Raw genomic sequence first — 15150 nt, forward strand, 5'->3', positions numbered from 1 at the left:
TTCGCCTGTTACTCATGCCACCTCCCAAGCCCCAGGTTTCTGTTTAAGACTGTGGATCAGCTGGTAAACCAACCCCTCCTTGTCCTCAGCTGGAAGCTAATGATGACTATGAATTGTTTTTATCTTATTTTACCAATAAGGTGGTGTCAAACAGAGCCTCTATTACCCCCACGGCCTCTTACTGAGAGGTTCCTCACCAGCAACAAGAGAGTTTTAACCAGTTTTATCCCATCGACTTGTCTGAGCTTTTAAAAACAGTATCACAAATGAGAGTGTCCTCCAGCCCACTTGATGTAATACCTAATAGATTCTGCTGGGCCCCATTTGATCTCTGTTTTCAACAGCTCCCTATCTACTGGTTGTGTCCCTGATTATTTTAAAACGGCTTGCGTGAACACACTTTTAAAGAAACCTGGTTTAGATCCCTCCCTCCCACAAATTTTAGACCAATTTCAAAACTGCCTTTTATTGCAAAGATTCTAGAAATAAATTGTGTCCAAACAGCTGCTCACTGTACTGGAAAATAACAAAATATTTAAAAGTTTCAATCTGGTTTCAGGAAGTACCACAGCACTGAGACCTGCTTAAAGTCACCAATGACCTTTTAATGTCTGCTGATGAGGCATGTGCTCAGTCCTGGTACTCCTGGACCTTAGCGCTGCTTTTGACACCATTGATCACAACATCATGTTAGACAGACTGAAGCACTGGGTGGGGATCTCTGGTACTGCCGTAGAATGGTTTTCATCCTACCTGTCAAATAGGAAGTTTTGCGTGTCTGTAAACAACTATGTCTCTTCGTTCTGTCCAGTTAAATATGGTGTGCCTCAGGGGTCGGTCTTAGGACCTGTTGTTTTCCTTGTATCTGCTTCCCCTTGGACTTATTATCCATAAACATGGCATTCTTTTCATATTTATGCTGATGACACACAAATATACTTGCCCGTCAGAGTTCACTTAACAACTGCCTTTGTGAAGTTAAAAAATGGATGTCAAATAATTTCTTCCAACTGAACTCAGACAAAACAGAAATCCTGGTCATTGGGTCCCAGCAGATGGCAGATGCTGGTTCCCTAGTAAATCACATTAAGCCTGTGGCAAAGAACCTTGGTGTTTGGTTTGATAGTTATTTAAATTTTGAGCAGCACACCACAAAGCTTGTTCAATCATGTTTTTATCAACTTAGAAATATAGCAAAAATTAAATCTATGTTAACTTTTAAGGACACCGAGACCATTTTACACGCCTTCATCTCATCACGCCTCGATTATTGCAACAGCCTTTTCACTTGTTTAACCCAAAAATCTATTGATCGACTCCAGACTGTCCAGAACTCAGCTGCCAGGCTTTTAACCAGAACAAAGAAATATGACCACATTACTCCTATTTTAGCTTCATTACACTGGCTCCCAGTATGTTTTAGAATTGACTTTAAAATTCTATTGATTACTTTTAAAGCTCTTCATGGCCTCTCGCCTTGTTATATTCTGACCTTTTAGTCCCATACACACCAGCACGTACCTTGAGATCCTCGGGCAGAGGTCTGCTGTCTGTTCCAGAGTCTCGACTGAAAACTAAAGGGGACAGAGCGTTTGCTGTCAGGGCCCCGAGGCTCTGGAACAGCCTGCCCGAGGAAATCAGGTCAGCTGAGTCAGTGTACTCTTTTAAGTCCCTTCTTTATAGGAGAGCTTTTCCCGATCTTATTTGACTTTATTTTATTGTATTTTACTAATTTATATTTATCTTAAACGTGTATTTTAGTCTTTTCATTGTTTTCATTCTTTATCTTGTATTGTTTTTGTATTATTATCTCTTGGGTATTATTGTCTTTACACCTGTTAAAGCACTTTGTAACTTGGTTTTTGAAAAGTGCTCTACAAATAAAGATTATTATATTATTATTATTATATTATTATACACAAAGAGAAAGCACGGTTCTCTCATCATCTCATCACGGTTCAACATCACATTAGGAACTACCCACAGCCTACGTTTTTCTGGATTTAGGTTTTGGAAAGAGAATAAATCATACTTCTCCTTTCAACCTCTCTGGGTAGCAACTGTAACTATTACAAGTGCCCCAGGAACAGCTTTTGACCATATCTTGAAAAGATACGGCAGAAGAAAGCTAGAAAATGACTCCTTTTGCATTAGAGTCAATGGAGCGCAGCCATAAAAGTGTTGGACCTCAGTTAGAGCCAGTCATATACTGCGCTGTGATTGAAATATAATATAGCTTCTGTATGCTGTTCCGTATGCCTTTAGTAGGAAATAAGACAAAACACTTGTGATGTGTTTTATTTCCAGTTTAAGTTTTTTCAGGCAGTTCATCAGAGCTTGATGAATACCATTTGCATTTTGCTTTTCATCACTATTATCACTATCTCCATAAAAGTCAAGTAAGCACACTCCATCAGACACAGAAGATATCTTTTTTTTTTGTGCTTTTTTGTTTATATTTAAAGAACAGTAGTTATTATTTCAAGACTTCACATATCTTTGGTTACAGTTCTGATTCACTGATTTTGATGGACAGTGACTGGTCAACCTCACCATAGTGGCTGTGGATGATTACAGATGTCGGTGACCATTGTCAAGTGTAGTGATCAGCACTGCTGCTGTTGCTGTTGTAACAGTCAGTGGTTAGGTCAGCATAGTAGTAAATAAACGGGACAAGAGGCCACGTATGTGACAAATCAATTAGGCCTAATATAAGGTGGCAACCCTATCTCTACCCCGCTGCACTTCCTTGTTCCGGTGAACAACAGTAGAAAGAGAGAGAGAGCGCTACTTACTGGTGTCCCAAATTAATCTTCCCTAGCTCCCAAGGCCCCTAAAGGCATCCCCATTACACTAGTAAAGATTTTTTGTTACTAGTCATTCATTATTGACTGGTAAACTGGTTTGTTGATAGTTACATTTTAATTGTTAGTAGTAACTAATGGAAGAGTGACTACAGTAAAAAATAAGCACTAGTATCTAAATAAGTGTTAAGTTGTGCTGTGTTTAAACTAGCAATCTGCATGTGATACTACTTCATTCTAACCACTGTTACTTGATGTCAATTAAAATGCCAATACACCCTCAGTTATTTACTTCTATTATTTACTATTCATTCATTTCAACCACACTACTGATCATGTAGTAAACTGAAGAGCTGCATCTCTTTCTAAGATTTAAAGACAGAGTGCAACTATTAAAGACAGACAAACCTCTTTTAGGATAGTGCAGGTAACAGGATGTGTAAAGCAGGAGCTGACATGCAAGGTTAGATTGGTTTTTGAAAGTGTTTAATTAATCACAAGCACAATCTATAGAACTGATTAACTGATTATAGACATATTAACAGGGTATCTGCACACTTTTCAAAATCAAACGGGACAGGTAAGGATTTTTCATCATCTATACACAGCGCTCCCTCTCATACTCTTGTGTATCTACACAGGCGCTCCCTCTCTATGAATTTAAGTTGTGTTTTTAAACATATTAAAATAAACTTATTAAATCCAAAGAACAAATGATTTTATATTTATAAGTAATGTTAAATCCTGTGGGTCGATGTGATTTCTCATGAGTGTAGACATCATCTCACATTTAAGACCTTTCAAAATTGAAACTAATACTTTTAAAGCACATTTTATGAACCTAATATTAAAAAATCAAACTCAAGACCTTTGAGAACATTCAGAATCTATGGATACCTGGATTAAACAGAAAGCATGTTAAGAATATGATGGAGCTTTAATATAGCCTGCATGCTGAGCAGTATGAAAAATTTAGTACCATTTAGTAATCACTTTAACACACTATCACACACTGCAGCATTTAAAAGCAGTTCACCTGTGACCTGACTTCTGTTTAGTTTTATTGCTATACAGGACTCCAGCACATAATACATACAGATTATCAAGTGCATTTGTTTTACACACACACACACACACACACACACACACACACACACACACACACACACACAAATTTTCTCATATGACAGTAACATGTTTCTAAAATATATTTTTACATAATTATAACTTATGTAGTGTTGGCATTATGGATATGCAAAAACAATGCTTCCAGAAGCAGCTGCTGATGTTTAACTGGGTTGAGGGCTCTTCAGGGTCGTGTGCCGTAGTAAGCACTTTACATACAGCATGTGTAGATCAGCGAGGGTAAGAGTAGAAAGTGGCTTTGGAATTATATTTGACTGATAGTCCTGTCTAAGTCAATTCGTCATTGTGACGCCACCCCGAGTAAACAAGTTCACTGATCTGTGTAAGGCAACTTACATTGTCTAACTGATTTGATTGGCAAAGTAAGCCAAATCTAGAGACATTTTGCATCTACATTGTAGACATGTTGTTGGTTGTGATGAATACTTGATGAATACAAATACAAATACAAATGTAGCCAAGTGCAACTATATGAACTTTTACAGTACATCAGATATAAAATCTCTTCTATATCTTCTCTATGTGCTCTTGGTAGGAATTACATATAAATGTTTTTGTCAAAAACAGCAGTGATCTATTGAGAATTGTTAAAAGCAGTTACTACTACAGTACAGTTAAAACTATACACCCAGCATACATCATGTAATACTAATAAATCTTTTTGATGGTGTGTATTACATAGTGTTGTTGTGAGCAAAATAAAACATTTAAAATATGGCTTAAGGCTTAGTTTTTCAAAAGAACAAGCCTGATTCTTCTTCCATGTTACATTATACTTAATATCTAACCATGATACATTTAACTTGTTATAGCTGTGGTGGAGAAAAGAAAAAAAGAAACTGTTGGTTTGATTGGTTGGTTGTCATTGTGTCTGCAGAGATCATCAGGGGTTGGAGTAGGAGTGAGTTGCACCAGATGCACTAGATGACATGTTGTAACCATCTGAAAAACAGAAACAAAACAAGTGTCAAATGATGCTAAAACAAGACTAAGAGTCTATGCTAGTGCCTCTGTGAGACTGTGCATTGGCAGAGTGGTGCTTTGAGCTAAACGGTAAGTCAGCATGGTAACATGCTCACAATGATCATGTTAATACGCTGATGTTTATGCTACATTCACACAGTGTCAGGAGAATGGAAAGGATAGGACAAGCTCTCATTATTAGATCAGACACAAACAAAATTTCTTTTAAATTATTTGTAATAATGTTAACATTAACATAACTGCCTGTGATTGCGGCTTTGCAGCCATTTTGCCTCTGGGTTGTTATATATCATAGCATTAACTGTTAATATTAAGCACAGTCATGATCTCAGTTAAGTGTGCATGCAAGATTTGCTAATTAGTACTAGTCATACGGCACAGCTGTATGACTAGCTGTGTCACTAATATGGCAGACATTTAACTGAAGAATTAGACAAAGACTATTTTGTTATACTATGTTGAAGTTCACGTAATGAATCTTTAGTTGACAATTCTGCCACATTTGAATCCATGCCATAATAATATGGGCTGCTCTAATAGCACATCAAGGACCCCCAACAAGTGAATGTGGTGTTTAATACTCTGGACTGAATATTAGAGAAGAGCCATTTAGTCAGTGAACACAGTGACATCTGGTGGCTCGTAAAACTTATAGCAGCCCTCCAACACTGAGGCTGAAGCACCACCACACCTCACTGATTAGTTTTAGTCTCATATGTGTGAAATAAAAGTCCAACAATCCTGTGAGTTATTATTAAACCTGTATACTTTTGTTATGGTTCAAAAGCCTAGATTTTGCTGACACGATCATTAATGTACCTTTTTGTGTAGTTTAGTCCAAGTGCCACGGTGGGCTCGCCTTTGTAAACTTCATTGTCACAATGTGATATGTTTGGAGAGTGATTTAATTAATTACATTAGCCTTTTACTTTTATTACATTATTTTCTTGGTTTCAGATGAAATATTTCAGGCATATTTCTCTATTACTCTCTTCTCTTCTTATTTCATTTCAAAGTGCAAAAAGAAAACACATTCCCTGTCCCAGACCAAGACAGGACGCTGGGGCAAAAAAATGTGTTGTTTGGTGTGTTGTACTGTACAGTACACTAAGGAATAAAAAATGTGTAAAAGTTTTCACTTGTTGTTTCTTTTGTTGTGTTCGTCACATGAAATGGTTTTTGAGGGGGAGAATCACAAGTAACATTATTTACCAGTTTTTGTAGTATTGTTTTGAATTTATCTCACCAGTGTGTAAGACTGTGTTGTTGTGTGTATGTGTTTTTGAAGGCTTGCGTGTCGTGTCTGAGGGCAAAGTTTGTTTTTTCAGCAAGATTGAAGCCAGCAGCTCAGATGCCAATGGAACAGTTACTGCTCCACCAAATGACCCAGCACATTGCCGCCCAGTAATAACAGACTTATGAGGACTGAGTTAGGGTGCAGGGGTCCATTCAAACCAGCACTGGATTTTTCTAGAAGAGGTTACCATTCAGACTTATTATAGACTGTAAGACAGACTGTTAAAGGATGTTGGATTGTGGTAAGAGCACTGTGGTGTCAGGTGAGACTGTGCAGCAATGGCAAATTGTTTACTTGGCTCATGAGTCAGGTAGGAGAGCCCATAGCATAATTCTGCTTAGGACCCCTGGAAGGTCAGGACTCTGTTTGGTTCTGTTTGGTCATCTGTCACAGGTTATTCTTAATTTGACGCAGTATATTAAACCAGCGTCCTTCACAAGGGTGAAACAAGCTTCGGACCTTAGGTATCATCTGCTTATCTATCTATCTAACCACAGCCAATAAAAATTAGGCAAGTAATTTTACCAATTCACTGCTGCTCTGACTCACAGCTGTGTATTCACAAACCTGAAATAACACATGTTCATGGTTCACTTGCTGATGCTGCATTTTCAACTAGTAAATGGTGAGATATTTTACTTGATAAGTGAAAACTAGACCTGTGTGGCATATATGAAAAGTCAGGGAATCACTGAAGTCATTATTATTCATCCTCTAGGAAACATCTGTACAAAATGTTATGGCAATTTGTCCTGTAGTGGTTGAGATATTTCAATCTAGACCAAAGTACTGGACCAACATAACATACAACATAACTAACATTAGCCGCTAGCTTTCTCTTTCTTTTCTTAATTGTTGTTATACCTCTTCCTCTCCTCCAGTTCCGGAAAAAGCTAAAAAAACTTGATGAGTTTCCAGCACTGGTGCTCTATAACAAGAAAGAAAAAACATTAATCACTACAAGGTTTAAATCTGCAAGCAGAAAAATGTATTCATTTACAAAACTGTCCTTACCCTTGTTCCACCTCCGGAAGCTTGTGACCCTATTGTTAATTCTGACCGCACCTGAAATGTTAATTCACAAAAATTTAACACACTGCTTTAAAACTCAAACAAGTTTGTTTCACTGAGTCAACAAGTATGATGTTGATGTTGATGATTAAGTTTATCAGTGTCAGAAGATGATGTGGGCCGGACAAATCTAATCTAGCACAACATTGAAACAGGGAATGCACAGCCCATTAGGATGAGACCTCCCCTTCCTCGGGCTGAACACAGCCTCAGAGAGACTTTATCTGCCCCCTCAGGAGCGAGGAACTTTGAGAAGTGGGGGGTAGTATAACAGACTGGGTGACTAGATGGTGTTAATTGTTAAGTCAGAATGTCACTAGTTAGACTACCATAGTCCACTAAGGCAGAAAGGGCTGTTTACTGTTTTACTGTTTAATCACTGTGTTTTCCATTGTTCCAGGATGTCAGTGAATGTGCCATGTGCTTAGGAGCCTGTCAATTAATTATGTTCGCACCTGTGATTGTCAGAGAGTTAAGGGGGATGGTTGTTATTGTTCTAAGAGCGAAAGAGCAAAACCAGCTATCATCAAGTAGCCTGTTATTGAAGGGCGCTACAATATTTATATGAATGAATAAGTCTACCAGAATACATATTCCTGTTTGTGCACAGATTCCCTGTCAAACAGACATATTTATTGAATAAAAAATATTAGGTCGGGAGATGAGACTTTGACAAGTTCTTAGGCCCTCGTGCCCACCCCCCAATTTTTTTCAAGTCATTAGATGGTAGGAGTAATTATAATAGCAGCGATAATAATATATTTGATCAATATATTAATGTATTCAGTATTCATTTGCTTGGCTGTGTGAAGCTGAAGGTTATTTTGCATGTAAAACAAAAATATTTAAACATTTCATTTTAATGTCCCTCTCCCTGGTGTAGTATATTCAAAATATATGTGCCCTTTTTTTCCCACATGAGCCCCTGCCCCCCAGAATGACATGTGCGCATCCCTGAGTACATGCATTTAATGAGCAGTTAGAAGCACTGTGTTGGCTAATCAAATATGTGCAAACACACGTTTCTGGTAGATTCATTTCTAACATGAACACTGTATTTCCACTATTTAATTTTAATTAGACAGAGGATGTTTTCTGTGTCTTATTCAAACTGAACTTTAAGAATCAAATATCTCTTTCCTACTCGTACCTGTAAAACTAAATCTAAAAAAAATCTAAATTTGCATGTTTTTGTGTTAAAATGCAGTACTTTTTTCAACACCAGCTAACTCTATATATATTTGTTTTGGTTGCAATATTCAATGTATCTATAAACCATTTCCTGTTTTTTTGTTTCATTATTCACTGTCTCTGGAGTTTCATCATGTCTGCTGCTTGGTAGCAGGTACACGACACATTAGCAATGCGATATTAAAGAATTAACAAATTTGAACTCTACTTTAAAGTGAGCAATTGATTAAAAATTGTAATATTGAGATATACACACCTTTTTGTCCAACAGCGTTCCAAACACCAAGATGAAGAAACCCTTAAAAGAAAGACAGAGTAGCATCAGCCAAGAAAACAAACTCACTATTCAGAATCTGTAGAAAAAATAAGGTACCAAAGGATACAATAATATATAGATCAGTATTATTAAATAATGTATTTGTACCTGTAGTGAATTGAAGAATGCAAATGAAATATTGATTGCTCTATTGTTTGGGTCGGCGAGGATTCCGGCTCCCAGACCCCAAGTTAATCCAAAAAATGGTGTGAGGACAGCCAAACTCCTTGCAATAACCACCAAAACATGCCTCTCAGCTGCTTGTGCAGAGTCTCCTACCCTTCTTCTCAACATTTTGTAAATCACAACAAGCAGGATTAACAGGTTTATCACCACTATTGTCAGTGCAGGGATCACAAATGCCAGTAGAGCTTTGGATTTATCCCAGTTGAGCCAGCAGACCCCAGCGTCTCGGATGTACGCTTTTTGGGGTGCAGTTACAGCTATAGTTATGACAGCGATGATGAGAGGGCCCCCGTAGCCTAGAGAGAATCCAATAGCCAACATAGATGTTTTAGACAAACCCCCGTCGAAGACACTGACTGTGCGGTAGAACAACAGCAGAGCTGAGGCTAACATCCAGAAGAACAGGGCAAGGTAGAAAAAATGGATAAAAAATGTAGCCGCAGTGCATGCTGGTTGGTTTACTGTCTTTGCATCTGAGATGGCGGCCCCAATAATGAACCAGATGTCAGCAATCAGGAGAGACACAGCGATGTTAACAATGGAAACATGACGCAAGTAAGATGTGGTGTTCCTTCTTATTTTTCTCCAGACGATAGCTTCAATAATGAGGCATATGACCAAGGAAGCCATAGATATGCCAACTCCAATGTAGGTAATGTAATCCAACACAATGTCAAATATGGTGTTAGGTGACATAAGGATAGAGAACGAGGTCAGGTGGTTGCAGTTGCAGGTGACGTTGGTGTTGTTGGATACCAACACGCAGCCCCCATTGTCCCATCCCCCGAGACCACTGAAGAGGCTGAAGTTCCAGAAAACACACTGAGCGTTCCCCAGAGTATTGTTTATAATATCAAATGTGAACGAAACATTATCGACGGTACCACTGGACTGAACAAGTACGACTCTCCCGTTGATGACGTAGATGGATGAATTTCCATTGTCTCTTGCAGGGAGCACGTTATCCATTGAGGCAAATGTTACCACAGTGATAAACTTACTTCTTCCATCAGATGTTGGTATGTCTATCTCCACAGAGGAATTAAAGTCTGCCATGAAAGTGTTTGTAAATGTAGTTTTGTTCAAGATAATTGAATGTGTGTCAATATTGAAAGAGTCATTGGTAAGACGACTTGTTATATTCTCAAGGGACTGCAAAAATATTGAGCTGACACTGTTGCTTTGTGTTGTTGTGATGTTGCTGGTGTCGTTGCCATTCAGAAAGCCCCATGATGTCTTTGAGCCATTTATGGTTAGGACACCTGCAGTTAATAGGACGTCCTAAATTCAAAGGAAAGAAGATATTAGTACATGTAATATTGTATTGAAATGTGCATATTGTGTAGGACATGTACAAACTTCAGCAGACTAATTCACATACCTGCATTGAAGAATTAGTTATTGGGATATTTAGTGATGATGAAACATTGGCTACATTGTTGAGTATTTGAACAATGGCCTTAATGGTTCCCGTAGAGTTAACCACTTGGTCAGTCAAGTTGAGAGTGGCAGAGCTGAGTTCTCCCAAAAATATTGGCAATGTAATGACATTCAAGTTCTGTGAGAATTCAAAGAAAACAAGCAGCAGCATTACACAGCATATATATAGCATCCTTAAAATGATGGCATGAGTCTTTGTTTGTAGAAAAACAATTGTGGTCAAATTTGATTCAATCTTTTCATGTGGCTTTTCTATGAAAAGTGCTATACAAATGAAGATTGATTAAATGATTGACTGATTGATTAGATTTTACCAACACAATACATATGACCAGCCAAGTGTTCAAGTGTTCCACTCTTAAGATTGACTTAAAAAACAAAAAAAATTTGTTACTACATTTACCTTAGTAAATATTTTTAATCCAGTGTTTTATTTTGATTTTACATTGTGATATTACTGTAAGTGTTAATTAAGATCTGAGTGCATAATCTACCACTGCCTAGACCAGTGGTCACTGTCCTCTCTGGACCGCCGACCTACAGCCGATTTATTATGGAGACTTTCTATTTTGGAGCATTTCTATTTTAACCCACGCAGCTTTTCTAGCATTTACTGTACTGGTTTAGCGGCCCAGGAAACTCACAGACCAATCGCATGTGCTTCAATTGTCTCATGTGACGCTGCTCAGCCAATCAAATCTGTGCATTCCGATGTTTGCGAGTCGAGTCCGTGAGATTCACCAGAAATGTTTTGGAAACACACAACGAATGTAAATAGCTGGCAGGACAAACTAGAGGTCACGTTTCTCACTGAACAAGAGAAAGTAGGAAAGTGGTAGCTCTGTAAGAGGGAATGAAAGAGAAGAGGAGGCATTACAGCTCTTCTGGTTAAGACGATACTTCACCACTTCAAGCAAGACTTTTTATTTCATTTTTTCAAAAAATTAGGCACTTTGTTTTAGTTTACTTAAATTTAAAATGTATTATTAGAGTAGTTATTATTTATTATCCCTCCAGTTTGATGTGAAAACTGAATGAAATATTATTTGATTTGACAGTCCGTTGTTGACTAAAAACATATGTTGATACAACTATACATTATGGTACTGAGTGATAACGCAAGAAGAAGGGAAATTTTCTTTAACTGGACCTCTTTGAATTGTAATTGAATACCCCTGGCCTAGACTAACCATTTAAATCAGAGAAAGGATGAAAAAGAGACATGACAGAGGCCAGAGTGCTAAGGGCCCAAAATCAGTAAATCCACCATTAAACTAGGTCACCTGAGACTGCTCGAGCAGGTCCTGGACAACTTGCAGGACACAGTTGTCTTGTGGTTGTTCCCATTTACCACTCCGACAAACTGCTGTCTTTGAGCCCACATAGTTCGGTTCACAGGTAACATTAGCTATGTAACCATCAGTTCCACTACCAAACACGGGATCATTGCGACATGTAAATTCTAGAAAGAAAGAATTTTTTTTTTTATCACAGGAAAAAATATATTGTATAATACACTCTAAAGTCTGGATCAATACTTACCCTGCTGGATAAACACCAGTGTTATACTGCTGCTATATTCCGTATGGTTTATCAGTCGACAAGGGATATCCAGATTTTTACAGTCGGATATCAAAAAATCTTGGGTGATGACTTGGCCTAAACATACAAAAAAAACTCACCTTGGACAAACAGTATCAACATTCACTCACTGAAAATACTATATATGTATACACATGATCTCAGATACTGTAGTATATGTAAAATGTAAAAGATTTCCCAAAAGCTGATTTGCTGTTTGGTGCTTTTTGTGATTCAGATTTACCTATTTTGTCCAGAAAGTCCACCTGATAGGGGCTGTTGACAGAACACTGCAGTTTCACTGTCGTTCCAACATTACACTGGACCTGTTTTTTGATTGGTTCCACTTGGATCAAGGGTGTGTTTTGTAAAGTTATTTTGCTGTTGGATTTCTGTCGGAAAACTCCAAGGAAACCTTTACTGCTGTCTGTCAGCAGACATTGATAATCTCCTGAAATTAAAGATGATCATCAATTAACATCAAATCAATGTGAAGACAGTGTTGCCAAACAAATACAAAAATATATCGGATTACATCCCCATCAGATTTTAAGGGGGGCATCAACCTAAATCAGCATTCAGGTTGTGATATAGTGGGACCAACAATATCTACATCTTCCAAATGTTTTTTTCTATATGCTTTGAGTTGGAGTTGAGACTAAAAAGACTTGAAAAGTATCCATGAACTGAAATTAAATTGGTTAATTAAAATGGAGAGCTTTTCGGTTTGAAAAAATCTCAAGAGAAGGAGTCTGAATTTGAATAGATGATAACGTAACAGACAACTAAATACTGGGTCGTGTCTATTACAGTTTTTTTTTTACAACTGCTTACACACAAATTCTTTACATGTCACACGATTTATGAAACCTCTCACAAAAAAATGCAAAACCTCACCTCAAATCTCCAAAACCATAAGCTATTTCTCAGTTTTCAATTGCATAAAACACTTTTTTCAAAACACTACAAAACATTTCCATTGCTAAGACACAAAAATCTAACAGGAAGTGACATGCTTTCATAGCCACTGCTCACATGTGCAAACCCTAACTGCTTAACTGATCACTAATCAATCACTGCTTTAGTATCTAGTAGACCTATACATAGGTCAAAGGTCAGATTATCTGTTTTGAAAAATGGGTGCCAACAATGGACAGAGAGCAAGGGGAGAAGCAGGGGATGACCACAAGGACATGTTCAAAGAGGAAAAGTTGGAAGAGGAGGAGGAAGAGGACGAGGGCAAAGAAGAGAAGGAAGGAGAGCCTTCACTGATGAGATCAGGGCCACACTTATTGATCATGTGATCAACCACAAGTTAACAATGAGAGAAGCTGGACTGAGAGTCAAGCCCAAGTTGAGTTACTTTGCAGTGGTATCCATATTTCAGACCTTCCGAAATTAGAACAAGTTGCAAAAATCTAAGGGTTATTTCAGCAATACAGTTTTGTAAATTAAGTATTAATTGTTAGCAATAAAAGTAAAAAAATATACTTTTGGCTTTTATATGTTTATGGGGTTTTTTTTTGTATGCTGCTGGATACAACACTGTGCTTCTGTTACAACAGTAATGTTTGGCCAAATAAATATCTTCCATTTCAACACTGCATTGATGTTTACAGTGTATTTTCAGTACCTCTTAGTAAATTACTTTCATTCTAGAATATTGTATGAAAATGTACACATACACCTATAAAAGACAGAAGAGCTTTAGATTTAGAACAACAGTGTGTAAATGGTATATCCTATAAATTACTATTATGAAAAAAGCGTTTGCCATCTTTTGGATGTGTTTCTGGCATTTTGAACGCAGTGTTTCATTTTGAAGGACATATGAGGCATTTTGCATTTTGTGTGAGCAATTTTGGGAATTGTGTGTAGAGTTTTGAAAAAAGACATGAAACATGTGTAAACAGTTGTAAAAATCTGTAATGGCTTTTCCCCGTTCTGCAGAATGGAAGGTTGACAGGCTTCAGTCATTAGGAAAATAATTTCTCTGCCCTCTATGCATTTCAACCTGTATGATCCTAATTAACTTGTGGTTTCAAGTTAGTGTTACAGTTAGCTAAAAAAAAAAAAGATGCAACAATTAACAGTTACCACTTTAGATCTATGAATCATTTCAGCCTCAAATTTTACCATGACCTGATATTTTTTTGGCATTGGTGAGACAGGCAAAACAATGGAGACAGTGTAGGTTTCTGTTTACACTGTAAGACAAATATTGCCCTCAAGCCAATCAGGGTACTGTATTCGCTCAGGTCAGAGCACAAGGAGAAAAGTCCCAAACAGCACTTGCATTGTAAATTTTTATTTATTTATTTTTTAAATTTCTCCCTGGACAGAAATACAAATAATTTCTTGACTGCACCATACTATCTCTATTTCTTACCTTCGTCAGTGCTAAAAAAATTGGTCACAGTTAAGGTTGCTACTTCTTTATCAAGTGACTGGACGTGTGCACTATCTTTGGGTATTGGATTGCCGTTACGTGTCCACTCTGCAGTCCAGCTGGTAACGAGATTCGCTGGAGGAGGGCCACATGTCATAGTCACACTCTCCCCAATAGTTATGAAAGATGGCTGAATCTTTAGTGGGCCTTTAAAAATACAAAAGTCAGACAATTATTATACAATCATCAGATATTCCTGACATGACAAGCAATGTTCATGTGAATATTAAAAAATTTTGTGTCTCATTATGTCAAAAATTGTGTTAAACTCACCGTCAAATATCACAGGGTATATTCTTCCCAGCTGTATAAATACCCCTGATGTTACTGCATCAATTTCCGCAACATTTATAGAGTTTGCTCTTATAGTATAGTCAACGATGGTGCTTCCACTCCTGTAATACAGAAATGAATGCCAATGAAAATACAATCACAAGCATTTATAATGTAGTTCATATTATATCTGCTCTATAAACTTGATGTTAACCATTAACCACTTACAAATAGGTCTTTCAAAACCACTGTATGGTTACTTGTTTCGCCCTAATGAAATATCATTCTCACCTATTATCAATCTTATCAAACCTTAAATTTCTCTGTGTTTTTAAATATTTTTTGGGGCTTTTTTGGCCTTTATTGCAGATAGGACAGTTGAGATAGGGAAATGAGGGAGTGAGAGAGAGGG

The 15150-nt window shown here is 37.4% G+C and overlaps 1 protein-coding gene across 1 annotated transcript; it reads right to left on the bottom strand.

The window, feature by feature from the left end:
- Positions 1-3268: 3268 nt before the first annotated feature.
- On the bottom strand, positions 3269-14860 carry LOC119909478 (adhesion G-protein coupled receptor F1-like; the record flags this gene model as incomplete). Its single annotated transcript, XM_038727724.1, is given in 11 exon segments — positions 3269-4892; positions 7096-7159; positions 7246-7296; positions 8750-8791; positions 8918-10276; positions 10377-10553; positions 11719-11897; positions 11978-12094; positions 12261-12467; positions 14406-14612; positions 14739-14860. Coding segments are annotated over 11 exon segments (2584 nt in total), but the record flags the coding sequence as incomplete, so codon positions are not given.
- Between the last annotated feature and the right edge of the window lie 290 nt (positions 14861-15150).

The sequence above is a fragment of the Micropterus salmoides genome, unplaced genomic scaffold, assembly GCF_014851395.1.
Source record: "Micropterus salmoides isolate LMB-PRFRI ecotype aquatic unplaced genomic scaffold, ASM1485139v1 Ms_hic_scaffold_18, whole genome shotgun sequence".
NCBI classification, from domain to species: Eukaryota; Metazoa; Chordata; class Actinopteri; order Centrarchiformes; family Centrarchidae; genus Micropterus; species Micropterus salmoides.